The sequence below is a fragment of the Polyodon spathula genome, chromosome 35 (assembly GCF_017654505.1).
Source record: "Polyodon spathula isolate WHYD16114869_AA chromosome 35, ASM1765450v1, whole genome shotgun sequence".
In the NCBI taxonomy this organism is placed as follows: Eukaryota; Metazoa; Chordata; class Actinopteri; order Acipenseriformes; family Polyodontidae; genus Polyodon; species Polyodon spathula.
The window spans coordinates 5159380-5184567 of record NC_054568.1 but is presented as its reverse complement, the minus strand read 5'-3'; the positions used below and the strand labels follow the sequence as shown (position 1 = coordinate 5184567).

General features: G+C 44.8%; 2 protein-coding genes across 8 annotated transcripts in view; both read left to right on the top strand.

The window, feature by feature from the left end:
- The first annotated feature begins 434 nt into the window (after positions 1 to 434).
- Positions 435 to 8365, top strand: LOC121303836 (kunitz-type protease inhibitor 1-like). The gene is made up of 9 exons (XM_041234654.1): positions 435 to 1204; positions 4166 to 4336; positions 4909 to 4971; positions 5107 to 5151; positions 5244 to 5405; positions 5867 to 5923; positions 6537 to 6707; positions 6970 to 7029; positions 7157 to 8365. Exons 1-9 carry the CDS (start codon positions 808 to 810, stop codon positions 7306 to 7308), a joined length of 1278 nt encoding a protein of 425 aa, XP_041090588.1. The 5' UTR covers positions 435 to 807; the 3' UTR covers positions 7309 to 8365.
- Positions 8366 to 17965: 9600 nt separating this feature from the next.
- The window catches only part of LOC121303824, a 27157-nt gene continuing 19934 nt past the window's right edge, over positions 17966 to 25188 (top strand). For 3 of the 7 annotated variants that reach the window (XM_041234628.1, XM_041234629.1, XM_041234626.1), the window contains exons 1-2: positions 17966 to 18233; positions 22993 to 23072. In XM_041234628.1, the coding sequence (XP_041090562.1) occupies positions 23024 to 23072 (49 nt within the window). In that variant the 5' untranslated portion in view covers positions 17966 to 18233; positions 22993 to 23023. Of the gene's footprint in view, positions 18234 to 22990; positions 23073 to 25188 lie in introns of those variants that run through there. The other 4 variants (XM_041234631.1, XM_041234633.1, XM_041234632.1 and 1 more) reach the window with 2 other exon arrangements.

Below are 25188 nucleotides of genomic sequence, written 5' to 3'. Positions count from 1 at the left end.
TATTATTATTATTATAGGTTACAGTGTTAGTTGAATCTAAATTATATTATACAATAAAAAGGCGCAAAGTCAGTAGAACACAGGTTTGGTAAACAGTATATTATCCCCGGAAAGCTACCTATTCAGTTTTAAACAGTGGCAGTGTGAGGTGTCTGGACGAGGCTGTGGTCACTGAGCAAACAAAACGACCTCAAAAGTGACGTTTGATTGTGTCATTTTCGTTGGGTCACAGGTTGACAATTTACATCGGCGGTCAAAAAAACAATAATTATAATGGTACTGCCCCTTTAAGAACGCCTCACCTGTGTCATCAATCGTATAGGACTTACAGGTGACACAGCCGTTAACAAAGAAATATATATATATATATATATTATATTAATAATGCATTTGGGGATACAATAACGTTTTTAATTTACTGGTTGACAATGACACTATTGTGGAGATAAAATACGACAAGAAAGACCCTTTTAAGGATTTTTTGGGTAATGTAAACCTGTTGCTCTGACATCACACAAGGAAGTGAAGAGGTGGGTTTAAGACGAGACAAGAAGAAACATTTGAAGTCAGACGACTCAGCGTGCGGAGAAAAGTCTTTTATATTGCGTGTTTCCAGAGGGGAACAGGCAGCGCTTGACGGACTTTAGATTAAAAAGAAAAGAATACAAAGGAGCAGAACGGTAGCGTTTTATTTGCCTGTGGTTAAAAACAAAGTTTACCAAAGAAGCGCAGTTATTTAAAAAATAAATACGCACGGAGCTAGATTTCTAACACCGTACTAGTTGTGTTGTTATTATAACAGCAACAATGGCACATGTGTGTTGCTTCTCGTTTCTGTTGCTGTTCGCTGTTTTGGGAACGATTGCCACTGGGGCCGAAGACCAAAACGGAGAAAACGTCTGCTCGGCTACTTTCGAGGCGAGCCCCGGTGCTGGACTGGACCCCAAGTCCTTCGACCACGGCGCAGCCTACGCCGCTCACCTGGGCGAAGTCTCGGACGCGGAGAGCTGTCTCCAAGCGTGCTGCGACAGCACCCAGTGCAGCCTGGTGCTGCTGGATCGCTCCGGGGCGAAGACTCAGTGCTACCTGGTAAACTGTGTCGCGGAAGGGACCGGGCAAAACGCCTGTGTCACCACGCCCGACGCCCATTTCGACAGCTACCGCAAGCGAGAAGGCGATAGCAGGTCTTCCAGCGACTATCAAGGTAAGCGTAATTTAAAAGAAAAAACCGTGTTTTATGTAATTGCGTGCCACGTGTTATTAGCTACCCTGACTCCTATCCGTTCTTGTATATATCTAGGTTTGACTGCAGTGCGCATTTTCTTTGCCCGTACAGTTGTTGTTGTTTGTTTAAACATTTATCTGTACGAGGATGGCAGTAAGACTCTGTTGCACAGCTGCTTCGCCCGTTGCAGGTTAATGTAATGCTTAACTCCAGAGTAAAAACGGGAATGGATCACAAGTGCTGTGCAATGGGAGCCATATTTCTGTCCCTGTTAATTTATTCAGCGTTTTACAGCTCTGAGTGCGTGTAGCTTTGAATTGACATTGTATGCATAATGTCCGTATCAAATCTAAAGTTAGTGTTTGAGCTTCTCTTGTGTCTGTGTGACTGACGCAGAACTGCGGAACAATAGACTGACCGCTTTGAAGAAGCTGTTTCTAATTTCCGGTGGTCGACAAGACAAGACATTTTCACTGCATGGACGTTGCCTTGTAATACAATATGGCATTAACACACTACATTATCAGACTGACATTTCTTTAACGTCTAGTTTAAAAATAACACTACTTTGAATGTCATTGTGTCTAATCTGTATTAAGCACTATTGCTACCCTAGCTAGAACGTGCCCTCTTATGGCGATCTCCTGAAGCACTTGTCGCAGGATTGAAAATAGCCATTTTTTATTGCAAAGCAGGCTCAACTAATCCTGGTTAATACCAGTTTAATCAGCCAGTGTGTCTAGGCAACAAGATCGGGCGTGTCTTAAACTCACAGTAAAGGCAATACAGTAAGGAGCGCAAATTAAACGGCGGCTTGAGCAAATGCTTTGTTTTTTTAAAGTAGAATGCATTTGAGGCGTTATTTTCCTGGAACCAGTTCCGTAAAAGGTAATTATTAGCCATCTAATCGTTTTTATGGCAGTGCGACTTGTATCCCTCAACAGGTGACGCGGTGAATGCTTCAGAACTTCGAAAGTAGTTTTGAGAGTGACGCGTAGTTTAAGTTTGTTGCGGATTGTGCGTTTTGCTGGGCGGGTGGGGTCTGGTGTGGGATCACAAGGCTCAAGCTGGGCAGGGTGCCCGTGGGGCTCTTTACTGTTTAAGAAGCTTTTCTCATGCTAGGAAAGGGTGTCGCTGCCTGATCTGGTATTATCTGCGGCTTTCTCTGCCATCAGCGGTGGACAGAAGTTTTGCCACACCTAGAATTAAGATTTAAACCATTTAAAAACAAAAATACAAAGCGGTATGTAGTTCAGTAGTAACCCTATTCATCAGGTTTTCATTGGACTTTATGAACACAATTTGCTAATTCTATAGGCTGGCCAGAGCTTCGCTTTGTTGCTCTTTCCAGGAATAAAAACACAATCGACATGCCCTATTTTATTCTGTTGTGATGGCTTTAGGGAAACCGGTTTCAGCTATGTTGCTGCATGAACCGTGTCACGTTTCAGTGCATGCAACAGTTCAGTGCGTTCCAGGGCATGTGCAACAGGTGCTGAAATACTAAAAGCTGGAATGGATCCAACTGCTATGCAACAGGAGTCTTCAATCCTGCCTGGCAGATGCATTCCATTAAAACATCCAGGCATGAAAACGACTCCTATTGCGAGTTAAATGACACTCTTGACCTTGTTACATGCACACACTGGGGTTATGTGTGGGGAATGCAAAGTATAACCACAGGAAGAGAAAGCACAGTGAGATGTTCAGAAGGGTTGAGAAGCCACAGTTTAATTAAAGATCAAAACCTTGATCCATCTCCAGACGAGTCCATTGAGAACAAATTCTCTTTTACAATAAGTCTTGTTGACAGAGGAAGAGAGTGCAAAGTGCCCCCACTCCTCTTCAAGAGCACCCTGTGTGTGTGTGTCTCCACCTCGTCTAGCAAAATCAATTTAAGAATGACGCAGCTCAACGCTTTGACAAGGTCATAAAACCCGGGGGGGGGGGGGGTCCGATGGTCTCTTGCGTGACTCATAAATCTTCATGTGCTTTTGCAGAAGTACAGACTGTTCTTGTTTTATAATGTTCTCTCTTTAAAACTAGAAGCGGTTTCAGTTCCCGGATGATGATAGATATATATGCATTTCTTATGTACAATCTCAGTGCTGAAACAACAGGGATGGGAATAAGACTCCCATTGCTAATCAGGCACACCTGAGTTTGTTGCCTAGACACACTGGCTTATCAAGCTGGTAGTAGAACCTGGAAAAAACATGACGACGGTGAACTGCAGTGAGTTGTACTTCTGGTCTTCAAACAACGCCCCCCCCCCCCCCCCCCCCCCCCCCCCCCCCACCTGCATAGCTCCATGGTTACCTCCCCATCGCGGGACTGCTTGCTCCACGCTGGTGAAGCGGGTTTGTGCAGAGAAGTGTTGTGTTGACATGGACTGGATGATGAAGCTTTTTTGCTTTAGTTTTTCTGCTAGACGTTGGTCCTTCTGTTCCATTCAAGCTGTATAGAGGTCATCAGTGAGCAACACTGCAGAGCTGTATAGAGGTCTATAGGAAAGAGAACTCCACTCTCAACACTGCAGAGCTGTATAGAGGTCTATAGGAAAGAGATCTCCACTCTCAACACTGCAGAGCTGTATAGAGGTCTATAGGAAAGAGAACTCCACTCTCAACACTGCAGAGCTGTATAGAGGTCTATAGGAAAGAGATCTCCACTCTCAACACTGCAGAGCTGTATAGAGGTCTATAGGAAAGAGATCTCCACTCTCAACACTGCAGAGCTGTATAGAGGATTATAGGAAAGAACTTGTGAAGTTACTTGAATCAATCAATCTGTACCCTGCCATGATACTTGCATATTGGTGCATTTCACAGCGCTTAATACTTCTCCATGAAATCAGGGTAAACCCTTAAATAAAGCTCTTGAATAAGTAATTGCATTGGAGACTCGCTGACTCTCTCTCTCTCTCTCTCTCTCTCTCAGAGAAGTGCCACGCCCCTATCGAGGTGGGGCCCTGCCGCGCCGCTTTCCCGCACTTCAACTACGACCCGGTGAACCAGATCTGCAGGGAGTTCATCTACGGGGGCTGCAAGGGCAACGCCAACAACTATGAGAGCAGGGAGGACTGCGAGCGGGCCTGCACCGGCGTCCGAGGTCAGTCCACGATCGTCGTAGGAATTCTGTTTTTTGGCGGGTGTCTGTCGGTGTTGGCGAGGGCTGTCACGCTCCAGTCCTCGAGGGTCGCAGGGCCTGGATCAAATAGTTGGACCAGCTGTTTTGTCACCCACTTGGTGAATCAGCCCGATCGACACCAGCGACACTCTCCTATCCAGCCTCTCCTGAGAAGAAAGAAGTTTCTCTGGCATGCAGGAGAAACTCCATTTACTAGATGAACATGGCACAGGGTGCTGTGTGATACAAGCTGTGATATCCACTCCACCATTGAGAGGGTTACTGAGAGCGGCTGTGAAATTCCGTTCTGGGATGTTAAGACTCCTATTGCTTAGCAGTGTCGCTCGGTCCAGGTTTTAAAGCGAGCCTGGTTTGTGTCTCGCATTTCAAAACGTTAGTAAATTTAACTCTGTAAAGCAGTCTAATCTTGGATCACCTGACAGTCGCTTGGCTGGAGAGACTGGAAATGTCCCTCTGAGCAGGTCGCATGGTTGAAGTCTGTTCTGGTGGCTGGCTGCTGGCTCTCTGGTTTATTTTATTTTTTTTACTTTCAGCTGACGAGACCTCGCCCAACGACATCCCCCTGGTGTCCAAGAGCATATCCAAGCCTGTGGAATGTGAGTCTGAAAAAGAAACTGGTTTAAATGGATCTAGCTGGGAAGCAGCCTCTTGCGTGAGGTTTGGTGGTAAAGAAATGTTACAGATTCAATGATTAGACCTGGAGTCTTCAAAAACGTATTTCTCTTTCTCAGTTGAAGTTCCCACCCGTGATGCTGGACTGACAAAGGAGTACAGAGGTAGCTGCCAGTCTTCATTTATTTATTTATTTAAGTATATTGCATTTTGAATATGACTGTGTGTCTCTCTCGCTCGCTCCCCCTCTCCTCAGACTCGTGTGAGGTGGCTCCCGTGGTCGGTCCGTGTCGAGCCTCGATGCCGCGGTTCTTCTATAACAGCTCCTCTGGCTCCTGCCAGCTCTTCATCTACGGGGGCTGCAAAGGAAACAACAACAACTACCAAACGCAGGCAGAGTGCCAGGCCAAGTGCTCCGGTAAGTGTCTGTCTGACTGCACCTCGCTCCTGGGTTTATTCCCCTTCCCGGATCAACGTTTCCCCACAGTCCAAGCATCACAGCAAAGTGTAGTACGGCACAGTGAAAGCATTGTAAAGCACAGAGAGGTTTAGTAAAGCATTGGGAAGCATTGTAAAGCACAGAGAGGTGTGGTAAAGCACAGGGAAGCATTGTAAAGCACAGAGAGGTCTGGTAAAGCATAGGGAAGCATTGAAAGCACAGAGAGGTCAAAGCATTGTAAAGCATTGTAAAGCACAGAGAGGTGTGGTAAAGCACAGGGAAGCATTGTAAAGCACAGAGAGGTCTGGTAAAGCATAGGGAAGCATTGTAAAGCACAGAGAGGTCTGGTAAAGCATAGGGAAGCATCTTCTCTGTGCTTTACTGAATTCGGTTTGATCAGGCCTTTTACAATTCTCTAATGGTATTCTCTCTCCTTGCAGTGAATCAACTTCCTGTCCACATGCCGGTGGTGAAGCATGCACCAGCTGAATACAAAGGTGGGGGAATAGGACTCTGGTTTAATTATTTCCTGTTTTCAATCTCCAACACCTGATGCGCCAGTTTCAAAGGGAAACGAAATGTGAATAACTGAAGAAAAACATTTGTTTCGAGACTGTGTTTTGGTACCCCTGTCATCAAGAAATGGATCAAGACTTAACAAATCCATCTATCCTTTGCTCTCTGCAATTGCAATGCCATCTTAGTAATTTAACACACTTTGATCTAGCCTGTGTTACTTCTGTCTGGCACAGGAACTAAAACTCCTGAGCTCAGTCAAGCAGCTGAACACAGACCTGTCAAAAACAGGTAAAACACCACAGCATTGGCTAGATCAGCCAACGTCCTGTGGATAGCGCCATCTAGTGTACAGCTAGTGTATTGCAGGCAAAAGGAAACGCGCAGAAGTGGCAGACCACTAGATGGTGCTGTCTCCTTAAATCTATAAAGACACTGGTCTAACCTGCTTCATCTGTGGGTTGTCAGTCTGTTTCTCTGTCTTAGTTATACCTAATATATGTGTCTGCATAACCAGAAATGTGACTTCTGATTTATTTTTTTTAATCTCTCTCTCTCCCTCCCTCCCCCCTCATTCTGTTCTGGCTCGCTCAGATTACTGCCTGGCCCAGGTGGAAGTGGGGCCCTGCCGCGCTGCCTTCCGCAGCTGGTACTACGACCCCACCGTCCAGGACTGCCTGCCCTTTGTCTTCGGGGGCTGCGGGGGGAACCGGAATCGATACAGCTCCGCCCAGGACTGCTTGAGCCACTGCGCCGGGGGGCCAGGTCAGAGCCTGGGAGCAGTTTAGAACAGTGATTTCCAGTGTAGGGGTGGAAATCAGACTCCTGTTGCACAGTTTGATTTAGCCACAGTGTGGAAAGGCAACACACTCGGTGTGTCAGATTTTAAAGTTGTAGTGAAACCAGCAAAGGATCGAACAGCTTTGCAAGGGGAGTGTTATTTCAGTTTCTGCAGCCCAACACTAGGTTTGTCAGTTTGTTTTATTAAATCGTAGAGTAACTGTTTGTTTTGTTTCTGTCCTTGCAGCAGCACATGGGGACAGAGAGCATCCAGGTCATGGTTTTCTGAACCACCATCACCGCGCAGGTGAGGGCAACCAACCAGGCTATGCAGTTAATGCACCTGTTTTCAAATCTTTCTAAATGATGGCTTGTATATAAATTCTGTGACCCCATAAATACCCTCTCCTGACTAGTCTGTCCCGTCTCTGCAGCGTTTGTCCTGACCGCGGTGCTGGCAGTGATGACGGTGCTGCTGGTCGTGGTTCTGATCGTCGCCTCTCTCCGGAAGACTCGAGAGCGCCAGCGGCTGGTCATCGATGACAAAGAGGAGCTGCTGCCATCTGCTGGGAGTGAGAAGGCCTGAGCGACAAAACCAGTGCTCCCATTTCACCTGTCTGTCTTCCACGATTCCTTTTCTCTCTCTGTGTACTTTTTATTCCTTTGTCACCACTCCCCCCCCCCCTCGCCCATCTCTCCAGAGATAGCTGTAGGTGCCAACCTCAAGCATGAATAAAGAAAATCCCCACTTGATATCCTGTGCAAATGGTACTAAACTTGTGTCTCGCTTTGAAACTCAAGCCTTGGGTTAGGATATGGTAAGATAATACATCTACAAGTCCAGCAGGTGTCGCTGTGCAGTGTGCCATGTCCTACCCTGACTGATCACAAGAGGGGAAATTCTGCTTCTTAAATTGTGTGGGTCACTCCACATTAGGGGGGGGTCTTATTTTTAACTCCTGCAGAAAGACTGGAGAGAGGGTTCGGAATATCTTGATTTATTATAAACGTCCGCAAACCATTCACTCTTCAAGTTCACAGGTGATATAATGTAACTCCTCTGTGTTCTGGAATTGCGTGTGTTGAATTTTTTTTAACCTATATTCTGAATTTAAGTGTGTGTTTTGAAAGTACATAAGTTAAAACCAAAATAATGTTTTTAATGTGCTGTGTATTGGTGGCTGGGCTTATTTTGTATAATTTTAAAAAAGTTTTCCAGTGTTGCTGTAGAACCTTACATCTCCCAGACTCTCCTGTCATCCTGTTTCTTCCTCCCCTAGTCCTGATCCCTTTTCCTTTCCCACTCCTCCCTTCCTAACCCCCCAGACTTTCTGAACAGGCTTGAAATTGGCTTCCTTTTGACAAGACTTGCGCAGAATGATTTTACAGCACTGAATGGTTCTCTCTCTCTCTTTTTTTTAAAGAAACTATTGTTTGGTACCTTTTGTTAGTTTTAAATTGTATTAAATGATTAGCTGTCAAACACCTTTTCTGTGTGTTTCTTTAGGATGGGAACTGCAATATTAAGGCACGAAACTTGTTTAACACTATGAATGATTATTATTATTTTTAAACCTTAAATGAAAAGAAATATGTACTTTTGGATGTTCTAGACTTCTCAAATAAACAAGATGGTAGTTCGATTTATGTTTTAAGCTTTTTTTTTTTTGCACTTGTATACAAAATTAAAGGCTCTGATTTTAATTGAGAAAAAAGGCATTGTGCGTACATTTGGAAACGAAGTCGTTATTTAGCTAAACACTATTTTTTTTTTAACCACAAGGGGGTGCTGTTATGCGATAAATATATGCTCTGCAGTACTCGGTTTTCCCAGCAGCAAACAAGACTGACGTAGTTGCTTAACTATTTACGCGGGATGGGTGGGGGGGGTGCAAGATTACTTGCTCCTTCACAGTTAATATATGAAAGATGCACTTCGGGCGCGATCAGCTGACGGACTGTAAGAGTTCAGTATGAGCCGAGCTTCTGTAATACCTCTGAAACTCGAGTCCAAAACGAAAGTGCGTTGACAAACGTTTTGACTGGGAGTATTCAATGCGTTGAGACAGAGAGTTAAAGGCGAAACGTTTGTCCATGAATTTATTGCGTTAGTTGCATATTCCGAAACCGGTTTAAAACGACCAGTTTCAACCCACTGTTCTTGTGTCCCCAACATTAGAACCCGTAATTGAAACGGGTTTTTGCTCTGCATGCCTACAAGCTTAAAACCCGTCTAGACGGCGTAGCTGGTACTTGAGTTTCTGGTGCGTCGTTATCAGGGGGGTCATCTGTGGCTAACTAGGGAACTGCTTGCTGTGAAACAGAATAACAATTTACAAAAGGGAATGAAAAAAAAACATGTTAACAAGTTCTTGAATGAGGCACTGAAATTGCGTTATCTCACTCCCCAGCCGGGCTAAACGGATTTATATCTGTCTGCTTGCCAGCTGGCTCTGTACTGCCATCCGAGCACAGCAACGCTTTCTCTGAACAAAGGAAACATGCCATATATAGCACACAGTTCAGGCAACGCGCAAGGCGTTGTAGTGCTGCTCGAACACTCGTAATTGCCTTTAAAATTGTGTTTTTTTTTATATTTATCGACTGGCATTTAAATAAGGCTGACCTTCCCTCACTTTTACAACGCAGTGCCAATCAGCGGCGATGAACGGGCACGCAGAGTGTTCGTACTGGAAAAATATGTTCAATGCCTCCTTCACAATGGCAGAGCCCCGGATGAAAAGAAAACCCGCTTCCAATCGACTTTTCTAACAATTAATTTACCTGCAGAAAACAACCAAAGTTTACCGTAGCCCTGCCACCGAAAAAAATGCAAAAGATATCTTACATTTCTAAATTACCGACGTGATTTAGTTGTGTAAGACTTTTCAGAGACTCCGTGTGAGTTTCAACAATCGAGAACCATTCCAGCTATCGCCGACTTGAATCAGAGGTCAACGATAGGGTGACAGTGATACTCAATCCATCTATTTGCCTTGCAACGACGTTTCCGCTGCGCAGTGCAATCACATCTTTAATGAAGCGTTCTTCAGATGCATTCTCCCCTAATTAACACACGCAATCAAGTACAGATGGGAATCGAGCGGTTCTGCTAATTCTCTGTCAAAGACATTGGTCGGTTTTGTTACGTTGCATTGTCTGTGGGATTTGGTTTTTGTACAATTGCAACACGCAGCAGTACAATGTAGCAGTTATACAAACAAACGTAGGATAGCTGTAAATTGCAACTTTGTATATAACTGGGTAGGAAATCAAACTTGAACAAACAGCATGCGATGTATCGATTTTACAATCTGCTTGCTCTGCTTTAAAAACTGCACGCTTAAAAAAAACAAAAAAAAAAAAACAGTTCAAAATATTAATAACGAATGTGAAAGGACTAAACTATTACAATCAAAGCTATAGACGCGGTAGAATATATCTGATTTCCAGAGCTATCCGAGCCCCGGGCTGGTGTGATTGCAAACGACACGCTCCCAGACACGGTAGCATTCACGCCGGGCAACGAGGATCGATCTGCACCACGGTAGATTGCCCAAACGAGCCGAGACCACCGGTTCTGATCTCTGATGGGATCGTTTGCTCCAAGGCCCGATTGACATGGGAGCGAGTTGCGCCCAGCCTCTGGTGTGTGTAGTGTGCACAGTAAAGCTTGTAAACGGTGTTGGTTCTGCTGTTAGTCCCTATAACCGGCACGTCACCTGCGTCAGGTTCGCCATCCTAATTTTTTGCTAGACATATGGAAACATTGACATGCCCCCTCAAATGTCCTGGCGCCTTCACTGTAACTCACAATTACATTTCCTTTCCTTTCCTTTTGTTTTCATTTCATTAAAAAAAAAAAGAAGTTTGACAATTGATTGAATGACTCGTAATTCTAAGATTTTTTTTTTTTTTTTTTTTTTTTGGACGGGGGGGGGGGGGTGACAGAACAGTTTTCAAAAGTTGTGTCAGGATACTACAGTGGTGAAACCGGACTCCCCTTCTACCGGGGGGGGGGGGAGGGGAGTATTCGGAAAAATTGACATTAAACTCACTGGGGGGGGGGGGTGGGAGGGACTTTAACTTTGGTAACGCTCGTGAGAGAGACCTGGGAGAGCCGCACAGCTCAAACTCTCCGCCGGTTCCCACGACACCACGCCAGCTTGACCTTATTAGTTATTTTATTATTCCCCTTTTTCTCCCTTCCTCGGCGAGTCCAGTCTGCTTGCAATGTCTATAAAAGGCAGCCGACTCGGACATTCCTCTAAAAGGACAGATTTCTAACACAGATGCGAAGAATTTTATATATATATACGAAAACAACTTCTATGAAACGGAAAATAGTTTTAGCTAAATAGCTAAATTTAAGTTAACGTTGGTCTGAGTGGCTAGACAAGTTTTTTTTTTTTAAAGAATTATTTTTGTTTGGAAATGACTTATTTAAAAGTGTTCCCAGAGGCGCTTTCTAAAATTAAAAAAGCCCAACATATTTTGCTAAGAATAATAAGCTTTATTAGGGTATTCAAAAAATAACCCTGAAACGTGATTGGTCGTGCACATCCCTAAAAAAGACGTCACAGGCCCCAATTATCTTTCGGGTTCTTCAGAATCTTTAAGTATAAATAAACGGCTGAAAACGTATATATTTTTTAATGTCTGTGTTCCCTATTAAAATACTTTTATAAACTAAATGTAAGTTATTTTTAAAGTGTTATAAATAAGCATTTAATTAATATGCAATTAAACATTTGCTGAAGCTTGTTAAGTGTTAATAAAGTCGGTGTTTGTGCCATGCATGTGTGTAGCTATCATTAAACACTGGAACTCGTATTTCAAACCTATTTTCAGACTTTTGCTCCTGACGTATATATATATATATATATATATATATATATATGACAACAAAGACGAATATGACGCTACTGGTGACTCCTTCACTGGATTCACCCTCGTGAAGTGGGACCTTGTGGTTTAAATGCGCTTTCTTTAGGTGACGTAGATCGCTTATTGAATAATACCGGTAACGATACGCACCTGCCCAGGGCGCATTTGAATATTCATTCTGCGCAGCACTAGCTTCACCAGTGCACGCCGCAGCGAGAGAATGAGTTCACCCTTTCACCGCCGTGTCCCTCATTCCAGGACGGGCCGGTTTGTGGAGAATGAGTTCACCCTTTCACCGCCGTGTCCCTCATTCCAGGACGGGCTGGTTTGTGGAGAATGAGTTCACCCTTTCACCGCCGTGTCCCTCATTCCAGGACGGGCTGGTTTGTGGAGAATGAGTTCACCCTTTCACCGCCGTGTCCCTCATTCCAGGACGGGCTGGTTTGTGGAGAATGAGTTCACCCTTTCACCGCCGTGTCCCTCATTCCAGGACGGGATGGTTTGTGGAGAATGAGTTCACCCTTTCACCGCCGTGTCCCTCATTCCAGGACGGGATGGTTTGTGGAGAATGAGTTCACCCTTTCACCGCCGTGTCCCTCATTCCAGGACGGGCTGGTTTGTGGAGAATGAGTTCACCCTTTCACCGCCGTGTCCCTCATTCCAGGACGGGCTGGTTTGTGGAGAATGAGTTCACCCGTTCACCGCCGTGTCCCTCATTCCAGGACGGGCTGGTTTGTGGTTTTGCTATTTTAATGTTACCTTTTTAATAACTATATAGTTATCATAACTTAGTCTCGTTGTATTAACAGGAAAAGTCTAAATGAAACCATTCATTCTCCAAACGCAGCCCTAGATGCTTTTATGAAGCCTAAAATGATCAATATTTTGGTGTTTTCCTGTCCACACCGATGATAAAGCTTATTTGTCCATGTCTGCCTTCTCTAAATTTCCCTGGTCCGATTACGTGCGCGTCTAACTAGAGTCGGTAGTGAAGGGGTTAATGTCGTTGGACGCGATGTGATTTTTTCTCAGACCTGGTACACGCATCCTCGACCAGCGTCTTCCGTTCAATAAACGCACGGGTATGAATGCAAACAAAGATTTTTATTTTTTATATATTTTTTAAGGTCACTCCTGCATAATTGATTGAAACAATGAATGTTTCATTGTGTGGTTTAAACATGAAATCAGGCGTTTGGAATGCTTGGTACGGCTTCAAAAATGTAATTATCGTTTGGACGTGGAGGCATGTGTTGGTCTAAAAATCTGAGAGAGAAATGGAGTGGGAGAGAGGGGTAGAGAGACAGATGGATAGACTGCAGTTGAAGGAGGACATTGCCGGTCACAAAGCAGTCAGCACAGGTTTAATAAAACAGACATTGAGCTCGGTGCTGAGTAAGATAGCACTAGTGACGTGTGACACCAGTAAACATGATTCCAATTACAAAGTGATCGATCTCACCAGCTCAGAGAATTCTCGTGTTTCCATTGTAGTTCTTGCTATGTTTTTTTTTCGCTCGGGGTCGGTTGAGGTTAGCTCACTGCTGTGTTAAATAGCTGTCTCGGTCCTGTACAAAGCTGCAGTGCTTACTCACAGAGAGAGAGAGAGGGAGAGAGGGAGAGGAGGGAGAGAGAGAGAGAGGAGAGAGGAGGGAGAGGGGAGAGAGAGAGGGAGAGGGAGAGAGAGAGGGAGAGAGAGGAGGGAGAGAGAGGAGAGAGGGAGAGAGAGAGGAGAGGAGAGAGAGAGGGAGAGGAGAGAGAGAGAGAGAGAGAGAGAGAGAGGAGAGAGAGAGGAGGAGAGAGAGAGAGAGAGAGAGAGAGAGAGAGAGAGAGAGAGAGGAGAGAGAGAGGAGAGGAGGGAGAGAGAGAGAGAGAGAGGGAGAGAGAGAGAGAGAGAGAGAAGAGAGAGAGAGAGAGAGGGAGAGGAGAGAGAGAGGAGAGGAGGGAGAGAAGAGAGGGAGAGAGGGAGGGAGAGGAGAGAGGAGGGAGAGAGAGGGAGAGAGAGAGGGAGAGAGAGAGAGAGAGAGAGAGGAGGGAGAGAGGGAGAGGGAGAGAGGGGGAGGGAGAGAGAGGGGGGAGAGAGAGGGAGAGGTCTCCCGGAGAGCTCTCTAGTCCCTCTCGCTGCCCTCTCACTCAGACTCTCTCTCTCTCTCCCTTTACTCCCCTCTCCTCTCTCCTCTCTCTCTAATTGGAAATGACTCTGCAGCAACAGTTATTGATGCACACATTCTTAACTCTTTTTTATAGTCCAAAAAAATTAAGTTTATGCTCGCACTAGCAATATTGCTTTAACGATATAGTGACCAAGCATGTTTTAAATAAGAAAAGCTTCTCTATTTATACAGTTAGACTCCGTTCTTGCGCATTTCAGAGCACGCTTTTTTTTTTTTCCTGTTCGGCAACACACATAGACAGTGCCTATGAAAGAGTTTGTCTTGTGAGGCTAGATTTAAAATAATACGAAAGGAATGGGCATCTATTATAATACAGGACCAACATCATTTAGTAACTAGTCGTTTTGCAGGTGCTTTTGCGTCAACTGCTGCTGCAGAGTCACTTCCACCAGTGAACAGGAGGATGCTGGGAAATGTAGTTCTGAAAGGTCCATGCAGGTACATGGAAAGCCATCTTGAGGCATGGGAATGCAATTTAAAAGTTTAAAAAAAAATGGTCAAAATTAAATAAAAATAAAACACACACATATCTTAGGTAAACAGTTGTAGCAACACATGGGAACATGAAACACAACATGTATGAAGGTCCTTATGTGCCCTTTAAGCTTGGCTAGTCACAGTGTGCATAGGTACAAGGTGTGTATTAAACTCATAGCGGATCAAACACCTTTTTTATTGTTAATCAGCAGGGCTGCAGTTCAGTCAAGATATTAAGAGGGGTAAGTTTAAAGAAGACCGCAGTTTGTAGATTTCAATGGCTTTGTGACGCCCCTCCTTGTTTCACGGTCTTTGCAGTTCGGCGGGGGGGGGGGCAGGTCTGTACGAACCTTCGAGTCCTGAACCTCTCTCGCCTCATGCTGGGACGGTGTCTGTCTGTCTGTCTGTCTGTCTGTTCTCATTAGCCACAGGCCGTGACGCATCCTCGCATCTTATGCTTATGCAAACGCATTTGCAATGTCTTTGCTTCCCCGTGCGTTTTTTTTTGCTACAGGATAACACTTTAGGTCAATTGAGAGCACTTCATTATTAAAAAAACAAGGAATCTGAACACGGTCTAGTCAGCCCAGTGCGATGCAACGTGTTTATCTCATAACGACACGCTTGAGACCCGTGACGCTTGAGACTGCAAACTGGTTACGATTTATGGAGCTCCTTCGATCGAATCGATGTTTGCAGTGGAGTTGTTTCTTTGGAACTGATGTCTGGCTGGATATCTCATATGCCCCCCCCCCCCTTTAAGTGGAGGAATGTTAATAAATGCAACTTTTGCTGTTTCCTCAGCTGTGTATTAATAGCTCTCTGGACTGAGAATTAACAAGGAGGGAGCAGTTTGAAAATAATGAGACCTAATGAGACATAAGGGGACCAAAGACTGAATTGCTCCCTCCTTCCCTCACCCCTCTAAGAGAAAGGGTGCTCCCTCCAGTCCAGGCCAGACTGGGAAGCTGGTTTCAACCCAGGTCCCCGTCACTTACAGTAGGGTCACTTTCCATCAGTGTGGTGTGACCATTAAACGGTTCCCAGAGACCCTGGGTGTCGCAGAGCTTAGTGCCCCCAGGGAAACGCAAACACTGCGAATGCAGACAGCTGTGTTAACAAAACACAGCCGCCGACCGCTTCCTGTATACCCATTACCAAGGACACTGCCTGGAGGAGCGGCTCTGGGCTCTGAACAGTCAACTGGTCTCGCTGATTGTGCAGACTTCGTTAATCTGTCTGTTTGGTGTTTGTTGTTTCCATGAAAAATATATTTATTATGGTCCAAAAAGTAGTGCCCCCCCCCCCCCCCCCCCCCCCCCCGCTGTTTTTAATATTTCATGCACGAAAGCGTTAAATAACACGAATAATGCAAGCTTTAAATAAAGTTACTACTGCAAGTTGAGGGGGATGTAATTAATGACAGCTACAGGATAGCATGATGCGCAAACACAGAGACTAAGCAATCTGTCTTTGATTTATACATTACTGGATAGTGCCAATATTGTAACCTGGCCAAAAACAATGCAAAATGCATTCCAAATACTAGAGAATATATTCCGGCATTAATACACTACTTTAAAATAAGTGGAGAGAGAGAGAGAGAGAGAGAGAGAGAGAGAGAGAGAGAGAGAGAGAGAGAGAGAGAGAGAGAGAGAGAGAGAGAGACATGGGTGGAAGCGGAGTATTTAAAACACAAAACAAAAACAATTCATTTCTGTCTTAAAAGTTAACAATGTTAAAAGTTAAAAGTTATGTATGTATGTATTTATTAAAACTCTGGAAGGTTTTCTCTCTTCCAGATAACCCACTCGCTGTTGTTGATGTGTTTATTATATTTGCATGCATCGTCCGTGCAGCAGCGCCGGCACAGAGTTTGTTTGTCTGTGTTATCTGCGGTGATAAAGAGGAGAGGAGACTGACAGAACCTAGCCAGAGATGAAAAACAGACGAGTGAGCCAGAGTTCACTGTCTCCCACGTGGACCCGAGGAAAACTTCACCGCTGTACATATACAAGGTAATTTAGCAGTTTTCCCTATGCCTTCCCATCCCTCTCTGTACTTCACAATGCTCCTCTATGCTTTACCAGACCTCTCTTTACTTTACAATGCTTCCCTATGCGTTCCCATCCCTCTCTGTGCTTTACAATGCTTCCCTATGCTTTACCAGACCCCTCTGTGTTTTACAATGCTTCCCTATGCTTTGCCAGACCTCTCTGTGCTTTACAATGCCTGACTATGCTTTACCAGACCTCTCTGTGCTTTCCAATGCTTCCCTATACTTTACCAGACCTCTCTGTGCTTTACAATGCTTCCCTATACTTTACCAGACCTCTCTGTGCTTTCCAATGCTCCCCTATACTTTACCATGCTTTCACTTATAAGTTACGAGAACCAAAAATGCAAAATACGAGAGAAATTCACTAAATACTCCGAATACGTAATGAGATTACTTAATGCTCTTTATGATTTATGAGGCTATGCATTACTCTAATGAATTACGCTGTTTAAAAGAAGACTGCAGTGTATTATGCTCTGTGCTTGGAGGCAGTAGGGTCAAGCCTGGTCTCCTCTTCTTCTTCTTCTTCCTTCTCTTCCAGGACATTCCTCCCACCCTCCTGTTCATTTGAAATCCTCCTCCTGTATCTGTTTGTTTAAATTGGGATTAGATGTTCGTTTGGAATGTGTCCCTCAGTCATAAATCCACTCCTCCCTGTCTCCTTTCACTTCTTAGCACACTGCTTTCACTCATGCACTGATAAACACACACGCACGCACGCACGCACACCACACACACGCACACACACACACACACACACACACACAGTGACACACAGATACACACACACTGACACGCACCGGGGATGCAATAAGACTTTCCAGATAGTAATGGCACACAAGCAACGTGGACTACTACCTCTCAGCGCGGTGGGATGCTTCCGTGCAGGGGTTAGAGTGACTGGACAGCACCGTGTGTTCGTTGCACTCGATGATGATGGAGAGTGCACGGTCGCGCCACCTACGAAGGGGCACGTCAACCAATCCCACACTGACGTCACGTGCTTGGGTAAGCACTTGTGACGTGGAAACGAACACGTTAGCCTGCCCGAGTCAATACCGCCAGACCACAGTTCCGTTCCTGGGTTTACATTACATGCATCACAGCATGCCTGCACCTAGAAAGCAGCTCGGAATGGGTGAAACTGTGTGCAATAGGAGTCTTATTTCCATTCGTGGACACTGCACGCCAAAAAAACCCAAAAAGCGATCGGCATTCCAACAGTTAATTATTTTTTCCCCCCTAGACTCGCTCCCTCTTTCTCCCTCTCTCTCTCTCTCTCTCTCTCTCTCTCAGTAGCTAATCCCGACAGGAAGTTGACAGTGTACTCTCGAGCGCTGGAAGACCTCTACCTTGGAGAGAGAGAGAGAGAGAGAGAGAGAGAGGAGGAGGGAGGGAGAGAGAGAAAGACAAGAAGTGCCCAGTTCATAAAAAAAATTATAAATATCGATAATAATAATATTAATAATAATATGGTATGAAAGATGGATTGAACGCTTTTTCTTTTGTTGCTAGTAAAGAAACAAGCAAAACATTTTATTATTATTATATCATTTTGTTATTTTTTTAATTTTTTATTTGATCAATCACTTTAGATATTAGAACGGGTTAACAATTCTGCAGAGGCATTAAAAAAAAAAAAAAAAAAAAAAAAAAAAAAAAAAAAAAACGTTTTCGTTTTACTTAACAACTCCTTCGGAAGGACTTTAAAAACGGATTTAGAGAACAATTCGTACTTTCTGGCGAGGTGTTGGTCTGAAATGCGTTGAACTGGACTTCAGCCCACTGTCCCTAATCCCAGTCTCTGTGGTATACAAACTAAGCGCTGATCGCTGAAGCTGCGGGGTAAAGAAAGCCGGTCATTTGGCTCAAAGGGAAAAAGGTTTGATGCCTCGGATTACGCCGCCTGTGAAGGTATGTGAAACGTGTCTCCTGATGCTTGTTTTCAGGAATGGCAAAGCTGGAATCGAAGATGCTTGCTTTATCTTTGCTGCTGTGGTAGTTTCTTTGAAATGCAATATCGCTTTTTTTTTTTTTTTTTTTTTTTCTTTACCCAAAAGTATTAGTTTGTAACCCTTGTTTGTGTCCACTTCTTGCGGTGGGACTTTACTGTTTTGAATGGTATAAACGGTTTATAACTGTAAAGGCTAAGTATGTAATACATTATTAGATTAAGTTTTTTTCTTTAGTTCTGTACATTATTATTATTTTTTTAATTGGCATATGTTAACTTTCTAACCCATGTGAAACAACTTAAAGGGATATTTTTGACGCTTATTTCTTTCCCTTTGTCAGACAGCCCCTGTCCCCGTCTTCAACATTGAAAAAAACACACACACACACACACACCTTATTTAATCAAAAATGAAAACGATATTCTTTTAAAACCTAAATGAATTTGTGTACCCTGCACTCGGAGTAAAGTTTGACATTTAGCAGAAGGTTGATTTCGAGATGAGGTAACGGTGCTGAATAGTGATTCCCAGTGCTGTACTGGCCTGCCGTCGGCTTTGGGTTACAAAAACGACAAAACAAATCATAAAAACACAACACGGCCGCATTTCATTTGAAAAGTATTCCCTCTAGAGAGGTCTGAATGGAACTTTTTTCTTGAACGTCTCCCAAGCTTCACACACAAGTGAATTAAGAGACAGAAGTCTTTATACTGTGTTTTGGTTTTACTGTAATTTCCTTAAACATTTTTATGTTTGGCGAATAAATTCCACGGGCATGGTATTTGCCTTGGCAGTATAGTAACTGAGAGACAGGTACGATTCGTTTTCAGTAAGTGAGAAATTATACAGCACAGCACTTTTCAGTTCTGTGGTAAAATAACACATACACTTAAAGAATGATCACTGAATTAGATATAATGCTGCAACTGCAGACTGCTTATTTGCTTAATCGTAGCATTATTAACTGTGACATTTACAATATATTAAAACAGCTGAAGAACAACAAACCGCTAACCCCCCTATCGCTGCATGTGGAGACACACAGCATCACGGTGTTCTTCAAAGAGTCCTGTATACAAACTGGTCGGTCAAGGAGGACTGACAAAGCAGCGGGCGGAATAGCCAGGCACACAGAAGTCCTTGTTAGGGTCTAATGTTTCTGTGGTCTGAGATCACGTACAATCACTCTGCCTTGGAAGGCATCCAGAATCTGTATCATGGAACTGGAATCTTACATCATTTGCATCGCTTCGTCTGATTGGCTAAGGAGACTTTTGGCAGTTTGGTTCAGGAATCCCCCCCCCCCCCCCCCCCCCCCCCCCCCCCCCCCCCAAGTAATAAATGCCTATCCTGGAAAGACGTTTGCTCTTGCAGTCATGGCTTTTTCTGCTAGGCTCAGAGAGGGGAAAGTCTTGGGAATTTAGCTAAGGAACGACTCAGGGAAATCTACAAAAAGCGGGGGAGTGTATCGGATGAGCGACTCTCCCTCCCAGTCCTTCTGGATTGCTGGTATGGTAGGGCTAATCCCAACACCCTTTGTATCTTTGAGTCTGGCAGATAAACTTGAGAGTTCTCTGTGTTGGTGAATGAATGTTTATGGAGCTGGCTTTTACCCCAGAAGACCTTCACAAACACCCTGTGTCATCCCATAGAAGTTTCTGTCGCACGGAGGTGATTTATGTATTTTTTAAATAGATTCCTGGAGGGGAAACAAGATTCCTATTGCATAGCAGTTTGGAGCATTCCAGATTTTTATTCAATCTTGATCAGCCACAGTGTATTGGCTTAGCAAGCTCAAGTGTGTGTCTCATTAAACTCGGAGCAAAACCTGGAATGGATCACACTGCTGTGCAATGGGAGCCTCGTTTGCATCCCTGTCACTTTGTAGAATAAAAACAAATCGAAAATTGTTATCATTTTTTCTCAGGGTTATATATAATTAATGTATGTATTTTCATTGTGATGTAATTATTTTCAGTTTTTTACATTTTTATTTTATTTTTATTGGTATGAAACACTGAATTTTGTGGTGCCATAATTCCAGAACCGTTTAAAAAAGCCATGAGGGTTAAATGATCCGACTGTGATGGGTTCACAGGTATTTTCCATTTGCTCTGGGGTTTTTTGAAGGTCAAGTTGTTGTGTGTGTCCAGTTTTGCTTGTTCTTTCTTGAATTCCTCTCCCTTATTTTCCTGTGGATTGCATGCATGCAAAATTGCCACGAGACCTGTTGTGGGCTGTTGAGCCATGCGTCTTGTAACAATCAGGCCCTTGGTAAAACAGGGATGGAAGGAAGAATCCCGTTGCACAGCAAGTGTCACCCATTCCAGGTTTTACCACCAGCTTGATCAGCCACAGTGTGTCTAGCTAACAAGCTCAGATGTGTCTGATTTAAACTGTCTGATTTAAACTAAATGTGCCCACTCTGTGCTAGCTAGCTCCTCACAGACAGGGTTCTTTATTTTCAGTGGGTAAAGACACACAGACATATAGCTGCCACCTGGAAATACAGGGCGGGCCAGCTCTTTCATTTCTGTCATGGGTTGGAGCTTGCACGCTACTTTACTGAGCTTCAGTTTTGCAATCTTCCTGTATTTTTCTAGCCCTTGAGAGCTAAACCATTGTTCTCCAAATCTGACTCAAATGCAGTACAAAACAAGCATCACTGACCCCCAATTCCCCTTCCCTTGATGGTCCTTGTCTCATGCACACTGCTTCCCTCCCTCCCAGTCCCTCCTCAGCTCTAACCACTAGAGCCACACTGCTTCCCTTCCTTCCAGTCCCTCCTCAGCTCCACTAGAGCCACACTGCTTCCCTCCCTCCCAGTCCCTCCTCAGCTCTAACCACTAGAGCCACACTGCTTCCCTTCCTTCCAGTCCCTCCTCAGCTCCACTAGATCCACACTGCTTCCCTCCCTCCCAGTCCCTCCTCAGCTCCACTAGAGCCACACTGCTTCCCTCCCTCCCAGTCCCTCCTCAGCTCCACTAGAGCCACACTGCTTCCCTCCCTCCCAGTCCCTCCTCAGCTCCACTAGAGCCACACTGCTTCCCTCCCTCCCAGTCCCTCCTCAGCTCCACTAGAGCCACACTGCCTCCCTCTGTCCCAGTCCCTCCTCAGCTCCACTAGAGCCACACTGCCTCCCTCCCTCCCAGTCCCTCCTCAGCTCTAACCACTAGAGCCACTCTGCCTCCCTCCCTCCCAGTCCCTCCTCAGCTCCACTAGAGCCACACTGCCTCCCTCCCTCCACATTCTGATTAGCCTTGTCACTGGTGATACTGTTTGTCAACACTTTCCACACAAAACATGCACACGGGAACCTTTGTTAAGCACAGCGGCTTGTTGTCTGACCTAAAACAAGTGAACCTTTTGAGAGAGAGAGAGAGAGAGAGAGAGAGAGAGAGAGAGAGAGCGCCTGTACTGTTGCTGTATCCGTGCCCACATATTTCTGTTATTGCTGGTATTGTTAACACCTAGAGTTTGTTTTTATTCCTTTTTTTTTTAAATGGCTTTTGAAAATGTTCTACTAGAGGCAAGAACAGAAGAATGCTTGTTTTTTAGACTGACGTGAACTTTTTACTCAAATACTTTACATATCCTTATGCTGGACCAAAGGTAAAGCTTAACTATGAGAAACGAATCAAGCTGGTAGTGAAACCTGGAACGGGTGAAACTGCTACATGACAGGAGTCTTATTCACATCGCTGTAGAGCCGTAGCGTTCACCCTGAAGTTTGTTCTCTGTACGGGAGGGGTTTAGTTTGACCCCAGATTCACCTTAGAGTTTGCTACAAGTCTGTGGAATTGTTCTAAACCTAATTAGCACCCCCTTCCTAAAAACACAGCCCTGAGGGGTTTGGAGAAAAAAGTTGGCCACAGACTCCATCCTGGAATTGCAGGAATTTTTCTCAAATGTAACTCTGGAACCACAGAATAGCACAGAGTAGCCCTGCTGCTGCTGCTGCTGCTCCCAGTCCTGGGGTTCAGAGCTCCCCTCAATGAAGTCTAGTATTATTAATATTGAAATGATCAGGAGCCAGGAGTTTGAGCAGGGTTAGAAACTCACACTAGCCCTGCTGCTGCTGCTCCCAGTCCTGGGGTTCAGAGCTCCCCTCAATGAAGTCTAGTATTATTAATATTGAAATGATCAGGAGCCAGGAGTTTGAGCAGGGTTAGAAACTCACACTAGCCCTGCTGCTGCTGCTGCACCCAGTCCTGGGGTTCAGAGGTCAATGAAGTCTGTTATTATTAATATTGCAATGATCAGAATCAGACACAAGTCTCTGAGTGAGCTGGTGTTTCCCATTGTGGCGAGTTGCTTCACCAGTCTGTTAAACGATTCTCCTGTCTTGTATATTCCTGCTGCATTTTGTAATGTGTGTAGGGGTGCTGCTTTAATTTAGTTTGACGTTAGTTGGTCTGTCACTTTCTGGTTTTGCTTTTTCAGTTAATTTCATATGCTGCTGCGCGGGCGTCCTGACAAGCAATACACATGTATTTATTCATTGATTGATTCATATTGTGTCTGGTGGCTAACTCTGTCTTAGAGATCTCTTCGCTTGCTTCCTGAGGGGTGTTCTCTTCGCCGGAGACAACTGTTTAACTGCGGAATAAACTATATTACGTTATTACCCAAATGTGTTTGGCAAAGTTGCCGGAACTTTGCACAAACCATTCATTAATTTATTGGTTTGTGTTCTTTTTGTGTTTTTGTTTTCTCAGGATTCCTGGTCGTGATTTTTTTTTCCCCATCATGCCTGAGTGGGCGCACCGGCCTGGTGGAAAGAAACCCAGTAACCAAGGTGAGAGTCCTGCCCGCTTAGGGTTCGCTTCCCCTGTTTCCATTAGCCAGGGTAACTGCCCGCTGAGAACAGCTCCAGACTGCTGTAGCACGTTGACCTTCACACGAAAATGTTTGAGTTGCATTCCTAATTCTGGAGTGCTGTAAATACCTGTTCAACACTCAAAGGCGCTGAATTTTGAAATACTGAAAGAAACTTTATAAGATCAGCCTGGCTGGAAACACTGCAGCGTTTGGAGGAAAACGATCTCTTTCTCCTGAAAAAGTTGAAAAGACTCGCTCCCTAGTAGATCTACCTCCTGATGGGTGAATAATAAAACAGCGTGTTGCCGAGAGACGTCTACAACAATGGTAAAGTGATGTCTGCCCTTGAAAAAGACGTTACTCACTGAAATGATTCAGGTCATGCTTTTTGCACAGCACAAGGCAGTGCATGCAGCAACCCTAGATGTAATATGCAAAATATTTCTGTGTGTTGAAAGCTTCTGCGCAGGTTGAGGCTTGGTGCAAGAACATGACCACGACAGTATGTTGTATAAACCGTGATTGTTTGTTTAAGACTGTAACATGTCATAGCTACAGTGTTGCTTGTTGCAATCTGCATATTGAGATATATATAATATATTTTTTGTGACAGTGGTGTGCTGTCACACCTCTAGTGCAAACAGGTTCCGTTTCATTTTTGACCAAAAGTTTCTTGAAAAAGCAGGGCAGGTTTTGTAACTTTGGACTGAAAATGAACAGTTTGGCACCTGAGCCTCTTTTTTGGAAACAAATGCACAAAAGTTCACATAAATAGACTGCATGCATACACAAATAAAAGATTCAGAGCGTAATGTTCATCCAGCTAGACAAGAGACTGCTATTTTAGGGTAAATTGAAATGAGAGAGAGAGAGAGGTGTAGGCCAGGCGGGTGTTTAAATGTGTTATTTTGGTGCCCACACAGGAGCATCTCGTTTTGGTTCGAGTGATTTATTTAAAAAAAAACAAACAAACATCAAGGCCTAGTCTAGAAGCGATGGCACGACAGCCTTGTCTCAGAACTCCAGCCTACTCACTTTCTTTCATCCCGTCGCCTTTCAACCACAAGGTAACCTTTTATGGGGACCGTTGGATGCTACTTCAATGAGCTGAAACACACAGACACTGCCAGACACACAGACACTGCCACACACACAGACACTGACACACACAGACACTGCCACACACACAGACACTGCCACACACAGACTGCGACACACAGACACTGCCACACACACACTGACACACACAGACACTGCCACACACACACTGCGACACACAGACACTGCCACACACAGACACTGCCACACACACACACACACACACACACACACACACCACAGACACTGCCACACACACACACAGACAAACTGCTGCCACACACACGCTGTGTGTCCTGTGACACACACACTGACTGACACACAGACACTGTCTGTGACACAACAGACACTGAACACTGTGTGCCACACACACACAGACACTGCCACACACAAGACACTGCACACACATGACACTGACACACAAGACGTGTGTGTGACACTGTTGTACACACGGTGTGACACTGCCACACACACACACAGGTGTGTGCCACACACACAGGACACTGCCACACAGTCACACAAGACTTGACACACACAGACACTGCCACACACAGACACTGCCACAACACAGTGTGTGTCAGGACACTGGACAACAGACACTGACACTGGCCACACACACAGTACACTGACCACTAGTGACATGACACACACAGACACACACACACACACACAAGACACACCACACACACACACACACAGACACAGACACACACAGACACTGCCACACACAGACACTGCCACACACACACTGCCACACACACACACACACACTGCCACACACACACAGACACTGCCACACACAGACACTGACACACACACAGACACTGCCACACACAGACACTGCCACACACACACTGACCACACACACACACACAGACACTGCACACACACACACACTGACACACACACACTGCGACACACAGACACTGACACACACACACACACTGCCACACACACAGACACTGCCACACACACTGACACACACACTGCCACAC

What these genes read in the sequence shown, in the direction of transcription:
- LOC121303836 (XM_041234654.1), top strand. Translation starts at nt 808, where the DNA reads ATGGCACATGTGTGTTGCTTCTCGTTTCTGTTGCTGTTCGCTGTTTTG. An exon ending in GTCTTCCAGCGACTATCAAG is followed by an intron (nt 1,205 to 4,165) that starts GTAAGCGTAATT and finishes TCTCTCTCTCAG; the next exon opens with AGAAGTGCCACGCCCCTATC. An exon ending in GAACCACCATCACCGCGCAG is followed by an intron (nt 7,030 to 7,156) that starts GTGAGGGCAACC and finishes CCGTCTCTGCAG; the next exon opens with CGTTTGTCCTGACCGCGGTG.